Source organism: Macaca nemestrina, chromosome 17 (assembly GCF_043159975.1).
Source record: "Macaca nemestrina isolate mMacNem1 chromosome 17, mMacNem.hap1, whole genome shotgun sequence".
NCBI classification, from domain to species: Eukaryota; Metazoa; Chordata; class Mammalia; order Primates; family Cercopithecidae; genus Macaca; species Macaca nemestrina.
In genome coordinates, this window is record NC_092141.1 from 91,719,542 (window position 1) to 91,741,761 (window position 22,220).

General features: G+C 54.1%; 1 protein-coding gene and 1 long non-coding RNA gene across 3 annotated transcripts; one reads left to right on the forward strand and one right to left on the reverse strand.

Annotated features, from left to right (window-relative positions):
* Positions 1-3,175: 3,175 nt before the first annotated feature.
* Positions 3,176-16,044, forward strand: FN3KR (fructosamine 3 kinase related protein). Of its 2 annotated transcripts, none has more exons than XM_011720301.3 (6): positions 3,176-3,364; positions 6,914-7,065; positions 8,265-8,356; positions 10,155-10,237; positions 14,373-14,495; positions 14,741-16,044. In XM_011720301.3, exons 1-6 carry the CDS (start codon positions 3,224-3,226, stop codon positions 15,077-15,079), a joined length of 930 nt encoding a protein of 309 aa, XP_011718603.2. In that variant the 5' UTR covers positions 3,176-3,223; the 3' UTR covers positions 15,080-16,044. The 2 variants fall into 2 exon arrangements, with proteins under 2 accessions (XP_011718603.2, XP_070937995.1); XM_071081894.1 differs by lacking the exon at positions 3,176-3,364 and adding an exon at positions 3,518-3,960.
* Positions 15,551-22,200, reverse strand: LOC139359268 (uncharacterized). Its single transcript, XR_011615236.1, has 2 exons — positions 21,824-22,200; positions 15,551-17,368 (listed from the first exon to the last, which is right to left on the reverse strand). It is a non-coding gene; the product is annotated as an uncharacterized lncRNA (long non-coding RNA).
* Positions 22,201-22,220: the final 20 nt, after the last annotated feature.

Genomic DNA, 22,220 nt, shown 5'->3' on the forward strand with positions numbered 1-22,220 from the left:
CGCACCCAGCTGATTTTTGTATTTTTAGTAGAGACGGGGTTTCACCATGTTAGCCAGGCTGGTTTCCAACTCCCGACCTCAGGTGATCCACCTGCCTCGGCCTCCCAAAGTGCTGGGATTACAGGTACGAGCCACTGCGCCCGGCTGGGAGACACTTTCTGAGTGCACTGTGCACCAGGCTCTGTGGTAATGTCAGGGGATCCTCGGGGTGTCGCTTCGCCAGCTGGAAACCTCTGTGGCTGGTCACACCTTTGCCCAAGTTTTTTTGTTTTTTTTTTTGTTTTTTTGTTTTTTGTTTTTTTTTTTGAGACAGAGTCTCGCTCTGCCAGCCCAGGCTGGAGTGCAGTGGCCGGATCTCAGCTCACTGCAAGCTCCGCCTCCCGGGTTCCCGCCATTCTCCTGCCTCAGCCTCCCGAGTAGCTGGGACTACAGGCGCCGCCACCTCGCCCGGCTAGTTTTTTGTATTTTTAAAGTAGAGACGGGGTTTCACCGTGTCAGCCAGGATGGTCTCGATCTCCTGACCTCGTGATCCGCCCGTCTCGGCCTCCCAAAGTGCTGGGATTACAGGCTTGAGCCACCACGCCCGGCTGCCCAAGTTTTTACTCGGGACCACTGGGCTCGTTCTGTGCACTTGGCCTGGCAGGCTGTGCTCAGCTCATGGCACTGGTATGAATCTCAGATCTGCCAGGCATGGAGTGGCGAGGGGTATGTGAGCGAGAAATCATGAGGTCTGGCCACTGCACAGCCAGGCACCCTGGCCATGGTGGAGCAGGCCATTTCTGGTGCCACTGGGGGTACCCTGCGAGGCTGCAGCTGGACCAGGCACCACCATGCCTGGCCGATAAAGTGTTTTCAAGAGTGACTTTTGGCCAGGCACGGTGGCTCATGCCTGTAATCCCAGCACTTTGGGAGGCCAAGGCAGGCAAATCACCTGAGGTCAGGAGTTCAAGACCAGCCTGGCCAACATGGCGAAACTCCATCTCTACCAAAAATACAAAAATGAGCCGGGTATAGTGGTGTGCGCCTGTAATCCCAGCTACTCTGGAGGCTGAGGCAGGAGAATCGCTTGAACTTGGGAGGCAGAGGTTGCAGTGAGCTGACATAGCACCACTGCCCTCCAGCCTGGGCGACAGGGTGTGAGACTCCATCACAAAAAAAAAAAAAAAAAAAAAAGTTCTCAACAAAAACGTAATGGTTGCATAGTTCTGATGAAAATGTTCATGTTCTTGGCATGGAGTTAAAATGTCCAAACGGGGCCGGGCGCGGTGGCTCAAGCCTGTAATCCCAGCACTTTGGGAGGCCGAGACGGGTGGATCACAAGGTCAGGAGATCGAGACCATCCTGGCTAATATGGTGAAACCCCGTCTCTACTAAAAATACAAAAAACTAGCCGGGCGTGGTGGCGGGCCCCTGTAGTCCCAGCTACTTGGGAGGCTGAGGCAGGAGAATGGCGTGAACCCGGGAGGCGGAGCTTGCAGTGAGCCGAGATCGCGCCACTGCACCCCAGCCTGGGCGACACAGCGATACTCCGTCTCAAAAAAAAAAAAAAAAAAAAAAATGTCCAAACGGTCAAGGCCATAGATAAAACCAGGGACATCCACAGGCCCTGGCTGAGAGGAGAAGCATACAGGGAGTGGTTCACACACTCCACGGCCTTTAGAGTACCTTTTAATTCTCTCATTCTTCTCTAAAGTGTTCCTTGGTTTATCTATTACCATTTGTAGATTTTCATTTGTTCTTTTTTTTTTTTTTTGAGATGGAGTTTTGTTCTTGTCACCCAGTCTGGGGAGCAATGGCACCATCTCGGCTCACTGCAACCTCCGCCTCCCGGGTTCAAGCGATTCTCCTGACTCAGCCTCCCAAGTAGCTGGGATTACAGGAGCCCACCACCACGCCCGGCTAATCTTTTTTGCTTTTTAAAATTGTGAAATGTAGTATACACACAGAAAAGTGCGTGAACACACACATACATACCATTTAATAAATAATTATAAAGTGATCCACCTGCCTTGGCCTCCCAAAGTGCTGGGATTACAGGCGTGAGCCACCGCACCTGGCCTCAGGAGAGGATTTGTGGTTGCTTCTCCCAATGTCCGGGGAAGCGAGATTTCCTATTTGCTTTAGACTAAAATCTATACTTGAATTTTTTGTTTACCGTAGGTAATATTAATTAGGGTTGTAATCCATGCAAGGGCCGACTATGGGAACGGTTTCTATGAACCATCCTTTGCTGAAGGCTGAAACCTCTTCGTCTCCTGGCAGAGTTCGTCTTCAGGCCTTCTTGCAGTTAGTTCATCCTTGTGTTGAGAGCTGTGTCAGGGTTCTCCAAAGAGACGGAACCAGTAGGATGTAGACATAGATCCAGGACAGGAGACGGACGGGGGGAGCTGGCGTTTGCAATGACGGAGGCCGAGAAGTCTGTGAGCGGGAGACCCCGGGACTCGGGTAGCCGGGCTCAGCCCAGGTCGGAAGGCCTCGGAAGCGGGGAAGCCGAGGCCCTCCGCACGACCCACCCCGAATCCTGCCTTGCCAGGTGTCTGGGAATTCCTGGCCAGCCCAGCTGACGCCTGACACTGGCCGCAACAGCAGGGCTACCGTTAGCTGTCAGCCTCGGGGACCAGGTCTAGCGCAGGTGTCTCCACTGCACCTGCACCCCGAGCGCGCCCGCCACTCCCTGTTCTCGGGTTCAGCAAACGCCCGGGGAAAAGCAGAGTCTTCACATTCTCGGCTCCCGGTACCCACACCTTGGGCTGACGTCCCTTGCTATTGGGTCAGCTCTTTGGAAAATATTATTTTAACTATTTCCATCAGCATTTCCACTTGTTTTGTGCAGGAGGGTTGAACCCAAACCGTCGGGGTCGGGGTTGGCGGGACAGGCAGAGCGGACCCCCGCGTCGGCCAGGCCCCGCCCCCTGACGTCATCTCACCCCCACCCAATCCCCCGCGCCTACCTGCCTCCCGGCCCCTCCCCTTCCCCCCTCAATCCCAGCGCTCAACTCTGCGGCCACGCCCCGCCCCTTCCCGCCACCCAATCCCTGTGCTCGTCTCTGCGGCCAGGCCCCGCCCCTCTCGCTTTTCACCCAATCCTAGCGCTCATTTCTGCGGCCGGGCCCCGCCCCCACCCGCCCCGCCCAATCCCCGCGCGGTCTCACGTCTGCCTGCTCGGCCGCCGTCTCCCGCGTCTCTGTCAGGCCCGGGGCGGGTCCGCGGCCGCGGCGGGAACATGGAGGAGCTGCTGAGGCGCGAGCTGGGCTGCGGCTCCGTCAGGGCCACGGGCCACACGGGGGGCGGGTGCATCAGCCAGGGCCGGAGCTACGACACGGACCGAGGACGAGTGTTCGTGAAAGTGAACCCCAAGGCGGAGGTCAGGCCGCGGGTCGGGCGGGCCGGGGGACCGGTCTCCGTCCCGGGGAGGGTCGCGGGCCTCGGCGCGGGGCGCGGCCTGGGCTTCTCCCGCCGGAGGCCGGGGCTGGCTCTCGCGGACCTGCCGCCGCCGCCCCTTGGGGAGAACCCTTTGCGCGGGGCGAGCGGTGAACGGTGAACGGGGACGGCGGAAGCGTCCGGGGCGTCCGGACGAGTTTGCACCTGCGGGGAACTGTCCGGAGCAGGAACCGTGGCCGCCCCACGCCACCTGTTCTCCGTGAACTTTCGGGGGCGCCTCGGGCAATGGGGCGGGTCTGGCCGCTGCAGTCTTGCTCCCGGGGTTCGTGCCCTGCGGTGCTGGTTAAGTGGGGTCGTTCTAGCCGGTGAAGCTGGTTAAGTCCTCAGCTTACGTGGCTCTGGAGGTGCCCGTCCCCCGTGAGCCTCGGCCAGTGCGTTGTGAAACGGGGCGAAGGTGCTGCCCCCAGGCCAGCTGCTGCTCCTCACCACGCCCTGGCAGGCTCTGTCCTTCTGTTAGATTCGTTCTCTGGCCGGGCGCCGTGGCTTACGCCTGGAATCCCAGCACTTTGGGAGACCGAGGTGGGTGGATCACGAGGTCAGGAGTTCGAGACCAGCCTGGCCGACACGGTGAAACCCCGTCTGTACTAAAAGTACAAAAATTAGCCTGGCGTGGTAGCGGGCACCTGTAATCTCAGCTACTCGGGAGGCTGAGGCAGGAGAATCGCTTGAACCCAGGAGGCAAAGGTTGCAGTGAGCCGAGATTGCACCACTGCACTCCAGCCTGGGCAACAGAGCGAGACTCCGTCTCAAAACAAAAAAAATCATTCTCCTAGTTATTTACGTTTAATTCCCAGGACTGAATCCCACTTTCCATGATGTGGGATCATCTTATTCTGGAACACGGATGTTCTCTCAAGACTCCCCTTGAAACCTTTGTTCTAGAGAGATCAGCTACGGGTCATCCTGTACGTGGCTTTTTTTTTTTTTTTTTGAGACAGAGTCTTGCCCTGTTGCCCAGGCTGGAGTACAATGGTGCAGTCTCTCAACCTCACCTCCCTGGTTCAAGTGATTTTCCTGCCTCAGCCTCCTGAGTATCTGGGACTACAGGTGTGCACCTAGCTAATTTTTGTATTTTTAGTAGAGACGAGGTTTCACCATGTTGACCAGGCTGGTCTTGAACTTCTGACCTCAGGTGATCCACCCGCCTCGGCCTCCCAAAGTGCTGGGATTACAGGCGTGAGCCACTGCGCCCAGCCCAGGCCTGGCTAATTTTTACATTTTTTGTAGACACAGGGTCTCACTATGTTGCCCAGGCTGATCCCAAATTCTTGGCCTCAAGCAACTCGTCTGCCTCAGCCTCCCAAAGTGCTGGGATTACAGGTGTGGAGCCACCTCACCCAACCCACAGTCCATTCTAGACACTTTATAAATATTACCACTCCTTAAGAGAGAGAAGGTTACTGAGAAAGAAGATAAGCACTGTGTAAGCAGAATTTTCAAAACATTGTCTTTCTAAAATAAAGGGAGAATTGGATCCTAGCTGTACTTTTACTAGAGTAACTACTTGAGGAGAAAATAAGGGGTAATACTGAAAGCAAAATGCAGAGAGAGGGGAAGGACGGTCTGTGAACCAGCTAGAGGCCAAGGCTCCGCCACAGAAATATCCACCTGGATGTAGCCCTAAGTTTCTTACTAAAGCCGAGAACACTAATCTCCAGAGTAGACCCAAGGTACAGTTAAGCATCCGCTGGGGTGCAGTAGTACAAAAGATTAACATAAGGGAGGAGGATGGGAGAAAACCAATTACACAAGGATGCGAGGGACAGACAAGAATAATCAAGAGGAGGTCAGGCACAGTGGCTCACGGTGGCCTGTAATTCCAGCACTTTGGGAGGCCGAGGTGAGCAGATCACCTGAGGTCAGGAGTTCGAGACCAGCCTGGGCAACATGGTGAACCACTATCTCTACTAAAAATACAAAAATTAGCTGGGTCTGATGGCGTATGCCTATAATCCCAGCTACTCGCGAGGTTGAGGTATGAGAATTGCTTTAACCCGGGAGGTAGAGGTTGCAGTGAGCTGAGATTGTGCCATTGCACTCCAGCCTGGGTAACAGAGTGAGACTCTGTCTCAAAACAAAACAAAAAAGGGCTGGGCACGGTGGCTCACACCTGTAATCCCAGAACTTTGGGAGGCCGAGGAGGGCAGATCACCTGAGGTTGGGAGTTCAAGAACAGTCTGGCCAACATGGTGAAACCCCGTCTCTACTAAGAATACAAATTTAGGCCGGGCGTGGTGGCGCACCCCTGTAATCCCAGCTACTTGGGAAGGTGAAGGCAGGAGAATCGCTTGAACCTGGGAGGCGGAGGTTGCAGTGAGCCGAGATTGTGCCATTGTACTCCAGCCTGGGCAACAAGAGTGAAACTCCGTCTCAAAAAACAAACAAAAAAACAAAACCACCACAACAAAAATACAAAAATTAGCCAGGCATGGTGGCGCGCACCTATAATCCCAGCTACTCTGGAGGCTGAGGCGGGAGAATCACTTGAACGCGGGAGGTGGAGGTTGCAGTGAGCCGAGATTGCGCCATTGCACTCCAGCCTGCTGTGTGACAGAACGACACTCCATCTCAAAAAAAAAGAGTGTTCCAAGCAGCGGTGACATGGCAGCCATGGTGGGGCACCGAGGCTGAGGAGGTGGGGACTCTGAAGAACTGAAAGAAGGCTGAGACAGCTGGAAGTCAGGAGCATGAGAAGAGTGTGTGTGTCTGTGTGTATGTTGTGTGTCCGTCTGTGTGTACATTGTATGTGTGTTGTGTGTGTGCATTGTGTGTCTGTGTGTGTGTAAGAGTGGAGCCCCAGGTGAGGATAGGAGAGTGGGCAGGGCCGTGGTGTGTGTAGCAGGAGGAAAGGAAAGGCCACTGGCTCTGACCTCTTCTGCAGGGATCACTGCTGTGTGGTGAGCAGGGGGACCGAAGGGAGGAGTCACTGTGGTCCTGGGGATTCGGATGGAAACGGCATCTCAAGATGAGGTGGCTTCCAGTGCTAGGTAGGAGGTGGCATAGAACTTGGTGGTCTATGCAGGTGAAAAGTGACCCCAGGTCACTGGCATAGGCAGTCAGGGTGCCGCCTGCAGCCGAGAGGCTGTGTGAGTCTGTGTCCTGTAGGTGGAACAGGACTGCAGTTGAGGTGTTGTCTGAGGACACCGACAGGTAACCCACGTTCGAAGTCCCGCTGTTGCCGGATCTTAGTGCCTTTGACTTTCCTCTCCCCAGAGAACCTCCCGATTCAACCATAGCACACAAATATAGTCCAACACTGGCAAGCTGAAGTCCTCGTCTTCCAGTCCAGCCTCTGAACCTGTAGCCTACCCTGTTGGCAAGTGCCTTGGAAAACACTGTCCATGTATATGGAATCCTGTCAGGGTAGTCTTGGTTTGAAGTTGTAATGCCAGAGGAAAACGTATCTACAGAACCTTCCCGGAAGTAACCTTGCCTCCCCCCGTTTCCACTTCCTCTGGTATTTTTCTGACAGGCCAGAAGAATGTTTGAAGGTGAGATGGCAAGTTTAACTGCCATCCTGAAAACAAACACAGTGAGAGTGCCCAAGCCCATCAAGGTTCTGGATGCCCCAGGCGGTGGGAGCGTGCTGGTGATGGAGCATGTGGACATGAGGCATCTGAGCAGGTGCGTCTCCACAGCACCCCTCGGCTGGCTTTATTACCTGAGCAGGTGCATCTCCACACCAGCCCCAGGCCGGCTTTGTTACCTGAGCAGGTGCGTCTTCACACCAGCCCCAGGCCGGCTTTGTTACCTGAGCAGGTGCGTCTCCACACCAGCCCCAGGCCGGCTTTGTTACCTGAGCAGGTGTGCCTTCACACCAGCCCCAGCTGACTTTCTTTTCCACCGAGTGATTTCTCTGATGACTGAAGCTTGTACTGGGGGCATCATTTTAAGGAGTGTGATGCATAGAGCCCGTGATTCCACATATCATGAGTTCTGCAGAATGAACGGCAGGCACTCTCTGCAACCAGGGGCGGAAGCAAGAGGAATCTCCCAGAGTGAGATACTGACCAAAGGCCTTGCTGCAGGCCGGGCACGGTGGCTCACGCCTGGAATCCCAACACTTCGGGAGGCTGAGGCGGGTGAATCACTTGAGGTCAGGAGTTTGAGACCAGCCTGGCCAACATGGTGAAACCCCATCTCTACCAAAAGTACAAAAATTAGCTGGGCATGGTGGCAGGCGCCTCTAATTCCAGCTACTCAGGAGGCTGAGGCAGGAGAATCACTTGAACCCAGGAGGCAGAGGTTGCAGTGAGCTGAGATCGCACCACTGCACTCTAGCCTGGGCAATAGAGCGAGACTCAGTCTCAAAAAAGAGAGGAAAAAAAAAACCCCATTGCAAACTCGGACGAGGCTGGGAAAGATCGTCAAATAATCAACACCTTTATCCCCCCCTTGCTTCACCAGAACCGACTTTCGGTCCTCAAAATGTCCGACCTACTAGCTGGACACGGTGGCTCACACCTGTAATCCCAGCACTTTGGGAGGCCAAGGTGGGCGGATGACTTGAGGTCAGAGTTTGAGACCAGCCTGGCCAACACAGTGAAACCCCGCCTCTACTAAAAATACAAAAAATTAGCCAGGCGTGGTGGCAGGCGCCTGTAATCCCAGCTACTCAGGAGGCTGAGGCAGGAGAATCGCTTGAACCTGGGAGGTGGAGCTTGCGGTCAGCCGAGATCACGCCACTGTGCTCCAGCCTGGGCAACAGAGTGAGACTCCGTCTCGAAAAGAAAAACCCTCTCTGTGTGTCCTGAGACTGAGCAGTGGGTGTGTTGCCTTTTTCTGTGTATCGTCTGTTTAGTTGCTGCCTTTTGATTTGACAGTCATGCTGCAAAGCTTGGAGCCCAGCTGGCCGATTTACACCTTGAGAACAAGAAGCGTGGAGAGACGCTCCTGAAAGAGGCGGGCACAGTGGGTATGGCACTGCGCGGGCCGTGGGTGCTTCTGCCTAGAGGAGGACGTTCAGCCAGGGTGGGCTCAGGTGGGGCCGTGCAGCAGCCATGGGAGGGTCGGACGTGAGCTGATGCCAGAGCAAGGGAACGTCAGCCTTGAGCCGCATCTCACAGTGCACTGAACACGGGGAATGTGATGCGTCTGTTGTGTCCTAAATGCATTTGAAAGACAAAACGTTTGCTGGACGCGAGATGCGCCTAGGGTTACAGTTGCTTTTACCTCTCGTTCCCGGGAAGAGTGTAAGCAGAGGCTCTCTGGCTTTCTATAAAAAGCCAGAGCTTGGACCACAGGGTCTGTTCCTGTAAAACAGTCATACTTGAGGCTCAGAATTACAGCCATCGTGTCTGACCTTTCTAGAGCATAACGCGCTGTCAGGATTGAGGGAATTTTCTGGTATTGTAATCTGCTGACATTTGGAATCTGTGCACAGCCCACGTGGTAAATGTGGGCAGATTAGCTGACGATCGGAACAGATCACCAAGGGTCTGCTGTACGAGATGTGCTGTTAGACAGTCTGTTCTGTGAGGGTCCATAACGGGTCCCCCCAGGCTGCCTGTGTGGCGAGGATCCACTGAGAGGCCCCCCAGGTTGCCTGTCCTGCCCCTTCCTCCAGTCTTACGGAGTGTAGTCCATTGGGATTTTTCTTAAGTTAGGGAGACTGCAGAGGAGTGAGCTTATTTCTTTTCTTTTTCTTTCTTTTTTTTTCTTTTTTTTTTTTTATGAGATGGAGTTTCGCTCTTTTCCCCAGGCTGGAGTGCAGTGGCACAATCTCGGCTCACCGCAACCTCTGCCTCCTGGGTTCAAGCGATTTTCCTCCCTCAGCCTCTCAAGTAGCTGGGATTACAGGCGCCTGTCACCACGTCCAGCTAATTTTTGTGTTTTTAGTAGAGATGGAATTTCACCATGTTGGCCAGGCTGGTCTCGAACTCCTGACCTCAGGTGATCCGACCACCTCAGCCTCCCAAAGTGCTGGGATTACAGGCACAAGCCACTGCGCCCTGCATGAGATTATTTCAAAGCACAGTAGTTTATTTGACATACATGGCACCAGGTTTGCCACTGAGAGCCATCCTTTCTGATCGATTGGGGGCAGATTCTTTTTCCTCTTTTTTATTATTTATTTATTTATTTATTTATTTTGAAACAGAGTTTTGCTCTTGTTCCCCAGACTGGAGTGCATTAGCGTGACCTCGGGTCACCGCAACCTCCGCCTCTTGGGTTCAAGCGATTCTCCTGCCTTAGCCTCCCTAGTGGCTGGGATTATAGGCGCCTGCCACCATGCCTGGCTAATTTTTCTATTTTCAGTAGAGACGGGGTTTCACCATGTTGGGCAGGCCGGTCTCAAACTGCTGACCTCTGGTGATCCGCCCACCTCGGCCTCCCAAAGTGTCTTTTTCCTCTTTAAGAACATCCTACTCTTTTTTTCCTGTCACAGTGTGGTCCTCCCCCACACCCCTGCGTGTCCTGTTGGGATGCGAGACAGGTCCCCTGAGAGGTGCCCGCAGGCTCCCTGTCCTGTGCGTGTCCTCTGGTGCTGCTGCTTGGGAGCAGCTGGTGTCTTTGATGCTGACGTCTGCTGGAGCAGGCTCTGTTCGGGGTGTTCGGTGAGCTGGTGGAGACCCAGGCCCTGTTTGTCTCTGGCAGGGGCATAAGCTGGTAGGTGCTCACTGAGGTCGTGTCTGAAGGTGACTCAGTTTAGAGAGTGGGCGCTGGGATCCCTTGGAACTAATTTTCTTTCTTTTTTTTCTTTTGCTTGCAAGGGAGAGGAGGTGGGCAGGAGGAACGGCCCTTTGTGGACCAGTTTGGGTTTGACGTGGTGACGTGCTGTGGATACCTCCCCCAGGTGAGTGCACAGCGTTCGCCTCTATTTCACAATCAGGTCAGCAGTTCGGACACAAGGGTCGGGGGAACACACCCCCTTCCTTTTTTTGTGAGCTTTAGTAAAAGTATTTGCACCGTTTTTTCTTTGCTGGTGTTTGAGAGGTTGACGTGAGATTGACCCACCTAGTATGCTAGGTAAGCATGAAGAAACGGAGGAGGAGCAGCAAGTTAGGAGCTGGATTTCCAGGTGGGTAAAAATGAGGGAATTTCACAAATGTTTTGTTTTAGGTATACTAAACTCTCAAAGAGGGTGCAATGACAAGGGTTTGTTAGCTTTTGGTTGTATGATTTGATGGTTGCTTCCCTCCACGTTTCAGCCCGGGGAGTGCTGCCCGATGCCCAGCACGTGTGGCGTGGACAGGGCTCCCGTCCTATCCTCGGGAGGAGGATACAGATGAACCTAGAAAACTTCCGGGGTTTCCTGGTGGGCACGGGGGCAGTAGAAAGACTTTGAAATGGGGAAGGTTGTCCAGAAACCTGCTTAGGGGCAGGGAGTGGTGCTCTCTGGTCCTGCCTGCTCTGGGGGATTTTTAGCCAGCTCTGCCCCCTTCCTTTCGTGGCTATACTCACACTATGTGTGTGCACGTGTGTGTGTGCATATGTGTATGCGTGCATGTCTGTGTGTGCGCATGCATGTATGTGCATATGTGCACACGTGTGTGCATATGTGTATGTGTGCACACGTGTGTGCGCATGACTGCGTGATGCATGATGTTGGCATCCTGTGCTACTCCAGTCTTGTGTGTCTGTCTCCCTTCTCTCCTGGGTGGTGAGCACCTATGTCCTGGATGTCCTCTCTCAGGGTCCTTCTTAACGGGGCTCCATGTGACTTTTCCCGTCACCACTGTATGGGGAGGGGCTGTCTGGACAGATGTCAGAAGTGACCCACGGGTTCGGGGCAGGTCAGCCAGCTCTGGCCTCGGTACTCCAGTGTGAGTGGAAATTAAGAGGAAATGTTAGCCAGTTGCTTTAGCAGAAAAAAAAACAAATTTTTTTTTTAAATATAAAAAAGCCCTGGTGGCTCTTGCCTGTAATTCCAGCACTTTGGGAGGCTGAGGTGGGAGGATTGCTTGAGCCCAGGAGTTCCAGACCAGCCTGGCCAACATGGCAAAACCCCCTCTCTAGTAAAAATACCAAAAAATTAGCCGGGTGTGGTGGTGCGTGCCTGTAGTTCTAGCCACTTGGAAGGCTGAGCTGGGAGGATTTTGCTTAAGCCTGGAAGTTCAGGCTGCAGTGAGCCGAGATCGTGCCACTGCACTCCAGCTTAGGTAATGGAGTAAGACCTTGTCTCACAAAAATGAAGAAAGAAAGAAAATGTTCTGGGCCGGGCACGGTGGCTTATGCCTATAATCCCAGCACTGGGAGGCTAAGGCGGGCAGATCACCTGAAGTCAGGAGTTTGAGACCAGCTTGACCAACATGGCAAACCCCGTCTCTCCTAAAAATACAAAAAAATTAGCCAGGCGTGGTGGCTCACGCCTGTAATCCCAGCTACTCAGGAGGCTGAGGCAGGAGAATTGCTTGAACCTGGGAGACGGAGATTGCGGTGAGCTAAAATCACACCACTGCACTCCAGCCTGGGTGACAGGAGTGAAACTTCATCTCAAAAAAGAAAAAAATAAAAAGTAAAAAGTAGTACAGTGAGATATCTTTTGTTACATATTGAACCTGTAAAGACCAAAAAGTGTGCTGCATGTGTGCCAGCCAGAGCACGAGGGAGCAGGCACCGTGGCACCCTGTGACGCGAGTGTGACTTGGGGCAACGATCTTTATGTAGAGGAACTTGGTGACGCCTATCAAAAAAATTTTAAATTTAGTTTTAATTTTAATTTTAAAAGATAGAGTCTCACTCTGTTGCCCAGGCTGGAGTGCAGTGGTACGATCATAGCTCACTGCAGCCTCAAACTTTCTGGGCTTAAGCCATCCTCTGCTCCAACCTCCCATGTCGCTGGGATTACAGGCATGCACCACCACACTTGGCTAATTTTTAATTTTTTTGTAGAGACAGGGGTCTCACTATGTTGCCCAGGCTGGTCTCAAACTCCTGACCTCAAGTGATCCTCCCACCTCAGCCATGCAAAGTGCTGGGATTACAGATACTGGCCACCACTCCCGTCCCCCTTTCAAAAATTTTTTTTTTTTTGAGACGGAGTCTCACTCTGTCGCCCAGGCTGGAGTGCAGTGGCCGGATCTCAGCTCACTGCAAGCTCCGCCTCCCGGGTTCACGCCATTCTCCTGCCTCAGCCTCCCCAGTAGCTGGGACTACAGGCGCCCGCCACCGCGCCCGGCTAGTTTTTTGTATTTTTTAGTAGAGACGGGATTTCTCCGTGTTAACCAGGATGGTCTTGATCTCCTGACCTCGTGATCTGCCCGTCTCGGCCTCCCAAAGTGCTGGAATTACAGGCTTGAGCCACCGCGCCCGGCCTCAAATTTTTAAAAAAAATTTATTAATTTATTTTTTGAAATGGAGTCTCTCCGTCACCTAGGCTAGAGTGTGGTGGTGCAATCTTGGCTCGCTGCAACCTCCAGCTTCCAGGTTCAATCAGTTCTTCTGCCTCAGCCTCCTGTGTAGCTGGGATTACAGGTGCCCGCCACCACATCCGGCTAATTTTTGTATTTTTAGTACAGAGGAGGTTTCACCATGTTGGCCAGGCTGGTCTCCAACTCCTGACCTCGAGCGATCTGCCCGCCTTGGCCTCCCAAAGCGCTGGGATTACAGGCATGAGCCACCGCACCTGGCCCCCTTTCTTTTTTTTTTTTTTTTTTTTTGAGACGGAGTCTCGCTCTGTCGCCCAGGCTGGAGTGCAGTGGCGCGATCTCGGCTCACTGCAAGCTCCGCCTCCCGGGTTCACGCCATTCTCCTGCCTCAGCCTCCCGAGTAGCTGGGACTACAGGCGCCCACAACCGCGCCCGGCTAATTTTTTGTATTTTTAGTAGAGACGGGGTTTCACTGTGGTCTCGATCTCCTGACCTTGTGATCCGCCCGCCTCGGCCTCCCAAAGTGCTGGGATTACAGGCGTGAGCCACCACGCCCGGCCCTGGCCCCTCTTTCAAAATTTTAAATGGACTTATGCTCTGACCCAGTAATTATCCTTCAGGGTTTATTCTACAGGCATATTGACACGTATGCAAAATGGCACAGACACAAGGGTATTTGCTGCGCCACTCTTGGTGCCATGACAAGGAAAATCCAGAGGACCGCTGGGTGACGTTCTGGTGCATCATCTGACGAACTGTTGTCAGCTGCTACAAAACAACGGAAAGAAAGCGGGACCTATCCTGGCTAACATGGTGAAACCCCGTCTCTACTAAAAATACAAAAAACTAGCCGGGCGCGGTGGCGGCGCCTGTAGTCCCAGCTACTCGGGAGGCTGAGGCGGGAGAATGGCGTGAACCCGGGAGGCGGAGCTTGCAGTGAGCCGAGATCACACCACTGCACTCCAGCCTGGGAGACACAGCGAGACTCCGTCTCAAAAAAAAAAAAAAAAAAAAGAAAGCAGGAGTCGGGCCGGGTGCGGCGGCCCACGCCCGTAATCCCAGCACTTTGGGAGGCTGAGGCGAGTGGATCACCTGAGGTCAGGAGTTTGAGACCAGCCTGACCAACATGGCGAAACCCTGTCTCTACTAAAAATACAAAAAAATTAGCCGGGCGTGGTGGCGGGCGCCTGTAATCCCAGCTACTTGGGAGGCTGAGGCAGGAGAATCGCTTGAACCCAGGAGGCAGAGGTTGCAGTGAGCCGAGATCGCACCCCTGCACTCCAGCCTGGGTGATGAGAGCGAAACTCCATCGCAAAAAAAAAAAAGAAAGAAAGAAAATGTTCTAGAAACCTCTTCATTCTTGGAAGGCTACAGAGCGGATCCTGAAGCATCTCCATGCTGCCCACTGCTCCTGGGATAGGATCTGAGGTCTCAGCATGTCCATGAGACTCCAGTTCCCCCGGGATGTGGTTCCCCCCTCAGCCTCCTGTGACTGCCACCCCTTCCATGTGCCGCCCCTGCAGCCCTCTCCGCTTTCAGATCCTTGTGGGTAGCTGAGCTCTCCCTCACTTCTGGCATTTTCCAGTGAACTCTGCTTTTGCTTTTGCTGTTACTGTGCAGGTGAATGACTGGCAGGAGGACTGGGTTGTGTTCTATGCCCAGCAGCGCATTCAGCCCCAGATGGACATGGTGGAGAAGGAGTCTGGGGACAGGGAGGCCCTCCAGCTTTGGTCTGCTCTGCAGGTGAGCGGGGCCTCACTGCACGCCCAGCACCTGCCACACGCCCCTCTTGCGTGAGCTCGGGGAGGTGCCAGGGCAGGTGAGGCCACCTCTGAGTCTGGTTCTGGATGGGAAGCGGGTGCCTGGCGGTGTCCTATCCGCTGCTGCCTGGGCTGGGGGCAGGCACCTGGAGCGGTGCTTAGGGAAACATGGGCACTCCTCGTGCATGCTTTGATCAATTTGCTGAGGCTCCATTTTCCTCCCTGCAGTTAAAGATCCCTGACCTGTTCCGTGACCTGCAGATCATCCCAGCCTTACTCCACGGAGATCTCTGGGGCGGAAACGTAGCAGAGGATTCCTCTGGGCCGGTCATTTTTGACCCAGCTTCTTTCTATGGCCACTCGGAATATGAGCTGGCAATAGCTGGCATGTTTGGGGGCTTTAGCAGCTCCTTTTACTCCGCCTACCACGGCAAAATCCCCAAGGCCCCAGGATTCGAGAAGCGCCTTCAGTTGTATCAGCTCTTTCACTACCTGAACCACTGGAATCATTTTGGATCGGGGTACAGAGGGTCCTCCCTGAACATCATGAGGAATCTGGTCAAGTGAGTGGGCCTTGCTCTGGAAGGGGCCTCAGAGGTTTCTCCACAGTCCTCTTCAGGGCACATTCTTGTTTCTTCACGTGGCCGGAGTAGCTTTAGACCAGCGCAGCAGCTTATTTCCAAACCTTGCAAAGTATATAACACCTGAGAGGAAAGGTTTTGTCATCCCAGCGTTGACCACTTTGTGGGGGTTTGTAGGTGGAGGGAGCCGCGCTGGAGGCAGAGTGTGAACAGAGGGCTGTGTGGAGTGTGGGTGACTCTGAGCCCCACTGCCGCTGCAAGGTGGAGAAACTAAGTGATCTCCCGTGGGGCGGGAGAGGGTGTCTGGTGCGCAGGGAGGTGGCCGGTGCTCCTGGGCACTGCTGCTCGTAGGGCACCTTCCCGCCACTCCTCCCTGCTCTCCTGTACCGGAGTGTCTCTGAGCTGCTCGTAGGGCACCTTCCCGCCGCTCTTCCCTGCTCTCCTGTACGGGAGTGTCTCTGAGCTGCTCGTAGGGCACCTTCCCGCCGCTTCTCCCTGCTCTCCCGTACGGGAGTGTCTCTGAGCTGTCTACGTGGATGCTTCTTGGTTGGCCAGACTTGGGCGTAGATGTGAAACCATCTTACTAAAAGCATCTTAAAATGACCAATTCCAAAATCAAGCATATTCCCGCTTCTTCCTGCATGATCCCTGGGCTCTGCCACAGGCTGAGCAAGTCTGTAAATGGATTCCGGGAGAGACCCAGCCGCTGGCCGTAGGGTGTCCGTGGGTAAATCCAGGAGTCTTCATTGCTTCTGTTATGACCCCATCTCTGCCGTTTTCTAAAGCTTGCTGAGTTGTCATTCCTTTGCAACATTAAAATACGTGCTGAACTAATATTTTTCCTTCCTTCAGTATTGTAGTAATGAGAAAATTTTCATGAATGGCATTGATGCTAATAAATCCTTTGTGCAAAAATTTGAATAAACTTTCAGTGGTTTCAATGATGTACAAGATTGTATATTTCCCTCATTTATTGTAATTCAATATTTAGTTGTTTGCTGAAAAACTTTTGTAATAATATTTTGTGACAATAAACAGGCACAACTAGTGATTTTGTTGTTTTTAGAGACAGGGTCTTGTTCTGTTGCCCAGGCTGCAGTGAGTGGTATGATCATAGCTCACTGCAGCCTCCAACCCTCAGGTTCTAGCAGTCCTCCCATCTCAGCCTCTCAAGTAGCTGGAACTACAGGCGTGCACACCACACCCAGCTACTTTTTGTATTTTCAGTAGAGACGAGGTTTTACCATGTTGCCCAGGCTGGTCTCGAACTCCTGAGCTCAAGCAATCCTCCCGAGTGCTGGGATTACAGGCCTAAGCCACCATGCCTGACCCAACTGCCCTGCCCTGCCCTGCCCTGCCCTGCCTGTCAGAGTCTCACTCTTTCCAAGCTGGAGTAGTGCGATGGTACGGTCTCGGCTCGCTGCAACCTCCGCCTTCCACCTTCTGGGCTCAAGCAGTTGTCATGTCTCAGCCTCCCGAGTAGCTGCAGTAGCCGGTGTGTCACCACGCTGGCTAATTTTTGTATTTTTAGTAGAGACTGGGTTTCGCCATGTTGCCCAGGCTGGTCTCGACCTCCTGAGTTCAGGCAATCAACCCGCGTCAGCCTCCCAGCTGTTTCTTTTTTTTTTGAGATAGCGTCTCGCTCTGTCACCCAGGCTGGAGTATAGTGGTGCGATCTCAGTTCACTGCAGCCTCTGCCTCCTGAGTTCAAGGGATTCTCCTGCCTCAGCTTCCCAATGTAGTTGGGACTACAGGTGTGTGTCACCGCACCTGGCTAATTTTTGTATTTTTAGTAGAGACGGGATTTTGCCATCTTGGCCAGGCTGATCTTGAACTCCTGGCCTCAAAGAATCCGCCCGCCTCGGCCTCCCAAAAAGTCCTGGGATTACAGGCCTGAGCCACCATCCCTGGCCCAACTATTGTTTCTTAAAAAAACTCTTTTTAACCTTGTCTTTTTGTTAGGCTAAAAGGATAGCTCAGAGCTTCAAAGAGCAGGACTAGCCTAAGAACTGTCTGTGATACTTGGCAGAGGTGCAGCTATTCTTACTCACCTGTGGAAGACGTTAAAGGGAGAATGAAAGTAGCTGTAGAACTGCTTTCGGGCAAGAAGCCACGTTGTGAGCTTGGCGGACACCCAGTCTGAGGGTCACCCAGGGTGCCATGAACTGGGCTGAAGGGGATGGATGGATAACTTCTCTTGTTAGCTTGTTTTTGTTCTAAGTCGGGGCCCCTCAGCAGAACGTAGAACAACCGAGCTCCTTTAGAATGCTGGTTTCTGTGTGGAGTGAGGAAGGACCATGAGTCTGGTTGTCAGTTTCCAACCTGACAGGTCCTAGACTACCGTTTGCCAGGACTGCAGGTTGTTTACTTTGACCTTGTGAAAAAGATAACTGTTCCCAAGACAAGTGACGTCCCAAAGCGGCACCATCCCCACGGCAAGTGTGCCGCTTGGCTCCCCACCGGGTGGGTCCATCCTGACAGCACTTGTGCCCCTCAACTCCCCACTGGGTGGGTCCATCCTGAGGGCACCTGTGCCGCTTGGCTCCCCACCGGGTGGGTCCGTCCCGACAGCGCGTGTGCTCCTCAACTCCCCACTGGGTGGGTCTGTCCCAATGGGCACGTGTGGCTCGGCTCCCCACCGGGTAGGTCCATCCCGTCAGCACCTGTGCCCCTCGACCCCCCCCCCCCACCGGGTAGGTCCCACCGAGCGATGCAGTGGGTTTCCAGGAGGGGTTTGGTTTTGGCGGCTGCCAGGCCTGAGGCCGTCCACAGAGTCCACAACTGAGGCCGTCTGGGAAGCCCGGGCTCCGTCCCTCTGTGGTCAGTCACGTAGGAGCAGAACGGCCGTCGGGCCGGGAAACGGGATGGAATGTGGATCCGTTCAGCTTTAGGGAATCAGAAGAGAAGGCTGGACGTGCAGTTCACACCTGTAATCCCCGCACTATGGGAGGAGGCTGAAGCAGGAGGATCGCTTGAGCTCAGGAGCTTGAGACCAGCCTGGGCAAACAGTGAGACCTCATCTCTAAAATAAATAAACAAACAGAATCGGAAAAGAAGAGTCTCCATTTCCTGTTCCGTATTTCACAGGAACCATCAGTGTCTGAAGCCCACGGCCCTGAGAGGTGAACGGCTTTCGGTTCCGGATGCTGCTGCATTTGGAGAGTGCGAGGCAGTTTCCCTGGGTTGTTGGTCGGCGGAGGGCTAAACTGGAGGGAATTCCAGGAGGCAGGGAGAGGGCAGGGAGAGGGCTGAGGTCAGGATATTGTTCGGACTTCCTTCATCGCGCCCATACCCCAGGCCTGGGTGACGCCGGCTCCGTGGCCAGGCTCAGCTCTGTCCTGTGGTCTCCCCACACCCTGCCCATGTCTGGGTCAGGCTCCTTTCTCGGGTCCTCCTCGATTCCTCCAGCTTGAGGTCCACATCCCACCTCCACTCCGTCCACACCTCTCCCCTGGGCTAGTGGTGGGATCACAAGCACGGGTGCCCAAGACCTGACCAGCACCGCAGACCAGGCCCTGTGCTAAGACATCCAGGCAGACGGGGGAAAAGATGGGTGGTACCACTCCCAGAACGGGAAACCGGATGGAGGGCAGGTTCTTTTTTGTTTGCCACGGAGTCTCATTCTATCACCCAGGCTGGAGTGCAGTGGCACGATCTCGGCTCAGTGCGACCTCCACTCCCAGGCTCAAGCGATCCTCCTGCCTCAGCCTCCCAAGCAGCTGGGATTACAGACGTGTGCCACCACACCCAGCTAAAATTTTTTTGTATTTTTCATAGAGATAGGGTTTCACCATGTTGACCAGGCTGGTCTCAAACTCCGGACCTTGTAATCCACCCCCGCCTCGGCCTCCCAAAGTGCTGGGATTACAGGCATGAGCCACTGCACCTGGGCGATACAGGTCGTTTCAAAAACAGTATTATTTGCACACCATACAATTTATACTACTAATCCTGTAAGAAACTTGGGGGCACTTAACTGCCCTGCCCTTGAATCTTCAACAGCTCTTCACCCCCCACCTAGAGGACTTCCTAGCCTGATGCCCGCATATCTGTTTCTTCATTCAGGCACCTCTCCTCACTGAGAGACCTGAGCACTCGTACGGTTCTCCGTGTGACGCCTAATATCTGACTGTAGACTCATGAGTTGTAGGAAGGAAAATTTTCTTTTTTTTTTTTTTTTTTTTGAGACGGAGTCTTGCTCTGTCACCCAGGCTGGAGTGCAGTGGCCGGATCTCAGCTCACTGCAAGCTCCGCTTCCCGGGTTTACGCCATTCTCCTGTCTCAGCCTCTTAAGTGACTGGGACTACAGGCGCCCGCCACCTCGCCCGGCTAGTTTTTTTGTATTTTTTAGTAGAGACGGGGTTTCACTGTGTTAGCCGGGATCGTCTCTCGATCTCCTGGCCTCGTGATCCGCCCGTCTCGGCCTCCCAAAGTGCTGGGATTACAGGCTTGAGCCACCGCGCCCGGCCTAGGAAGGAAAATTACAAGGGGCTTTGAGAAGATAACAGAGAGGACTGACTCTAGACCAAAGTGTTGGAATTCCAAAAAAGAGAACCAAGAAAACAGAGGGAGAACGTCATAAAGAGCTAAAGAAGGTCCCAGGATTGGAGGACCCACCAGTCCTGTTCAGGGGAGGACAGGAGACTCACCCTAACACCTCCGTGGGAATTTTTCACTGGTGTCACAGAGAAGACCCTAAAGCCTGCAGAGATAGAACAGTTTCCACACAAAGAATAAGAACCAGAATGGCCATGAGCTTCTCTACATCAAAACTGGAGCTGGCAAGCCGTGGCACCTCCTCAGTTCCTAAAGAAATGTCTGATCTCCAAGCTGGAATTCGATACCGAGCCAAACTGTCAACAAGGAATAAAGAAATTTACAGACGTACGAGGGCTCACATTGGCCTATCATGAACCTTCTGTCAAGATGCAATAGCAGGGTGGGCTTCAGATGAGAAAAGAAAGCCAGGGAGTGGCACATACCCTTTCTGCAGCTGCCACAGCCATTCTCCTGTCCTACCTGCTGTTCTGCGGCAGCCTTGCCACTCCTGTCATGAGGTGGCTGTTTGGCCGGGTGCCATGGCTCACAGCACTTTGGGAGGCCAAAGTGGGCGGATGACCTGAGGCCAGGAGTTTGAGACCATCCTGGCCAACATGGCAAAACCCCGTCTCTACTAAAAATACAAAAATTAGCAGGGCGTGGTGGTGGGCGCCTGTAATCTCAGCGACTCAGAAGACTGAGGCAGGAGAATTGCTTGAACCCTGGAGTTGGAGGTTGCAGTGAGTTGAGATTGCACTCCAGCCTGGGCGACAGAGACTCCATCTCAATCAATCAATCAATCAATCAATCAACCAACCAACCTCACGCAGATGTTGGTCTCATCAAAAGCTGTAGGCTTTATCTTCCCAGAGGCTGCCGACCTCTTAGAAGAGGTGTCTCTACAAAAGTGGGCACCTGCTTGTGGAACAGAGTCGCAGGGTTCCAGCTGGGCCTGGGGAGTTTCCTGCGACACATCCTGGGAATGCAGAGTCCTGGCCCCGTCCCGGAACCTTCCGGGGACTCGCTGCTGCAGGGCTTCCTCGGGAGACTCGTGGGTTGAAGTCCCTGCCCGGTCCCGGAACCTTCCGGGGACTCACTGCTGCACAGTTTTCTTGGGAGACTCGGCTTCCTCGGGAGACTCGTGGGTTGAGAAGGTGGGGCTGATGTCAGAAAGACACTCTTGACATCCCCCTGCCACCTCCCAGTGCAGGACCCTTGGCAGATTAATCTCTCTGTGCCTCGGTTTCCTCATCTGGAAGGCGGGGGTAGTGACCAGCCCTTCACAGGATGGTTGTGAGGCTTCGTTGACATTTCACTTGGGTGCTAGCACACAGCAAAAGCTCAATAAATGCCATTAGCCCCAAATCGCTCTTCCTGGGCCCTTTCTTATTTTGTAAAGTGAACTCACCATGGGCTGAATGAAAACCCAGCAGACAGTGGGGGGAGGGCTTCACGGGCTCATGAGGGGGGTGGAGGCGGGTCGTGGTAGGGGCCCCCATGACCTGGTCCCCCAGCTTACTTTAGGCCGGGTGTGGTGGTTCACGCCTGTTATCCCGGCACTTTGGAAGGCTGAGGTGTGCAGATGACTGAGGTCAGGAGATCGAGACCAGCCTGGCCAACATGGGGAAACCCCGTGTCTACTAAAACTACAAAATGTAGCTGGGCATGGTGGCGGTCGCCTGTAATCCCAGCTACTCCGGAAGCTGAGGCAGGAGAATCCCTTGAATGCAGGAGGCAGAAGTTGCAGTGAGCCGAGATCCCACTACTGCACTCCAGCCTGGGAGACAGTGAGACTCCATCTCTTTTTTTTTTTTTTTTTTTTTTTTGAGACGGAGTCTCGCTCTGTCGCCTGGGCTAGATGGAGTGCACTGGCCGGATCTCAGCTCACTGCAAGCTCCGCCTCCCGGGTTTACGCCATTCTCCTGTCTCAGCCTCCCGAGTAGCTGGGACTACAGGCGCCCGCCACCTCGCCCGGCTAGTTTTTTTGTATTTTTTAGTAGAGATGGGGTTTCACCGGGTTAGCCAGGATGGTCTCGATCTCCTGACCTCGTGATCCGCCCGTCTCGGCCTCCCAAAGTGCTGGGATTACAGGCTTGAGCCACCGCAACTCCATCTCTTAAAAACACAAAAAACAAACACTAAAAAAACCTCACATCAAATGACTTCAGCGTGGACTGGGCTCAGTACCCACCTGCTCGTGTGCACGCGTGTGTACCCACGTGTATGCATGCATGGGCACTCCTGTGTTTCAAGTCCCTTTCCCAGGACGTCCTGGAATCTGGGGTCCCACCCTGGGCCCGGTCAGCGCGTGCCATGGGAGCCCCCTCGTCAGCCTCTCTCTCCGATTGGCACCTGGCACCCCGTGCGCAAGCCCCACGTCATCACGGGGGCCTCTGGGGCCTGGTCTGCAGCGTGGGAAGCCGGCCAGGCCTGTGACCCGCGCCCGGGCCGAGGGCCGGACCTGCGTCCGCTGCGGGGAAGGGATTCCGGGTCCCTGCAGGGAGCTCAGGCCCCAGCGCGCCCGCGAAGAGCTGCGCGGACCCCGGCTCCTTCCCCCGCATCCCGGGCGCAGGAAGCCGGACCAACGC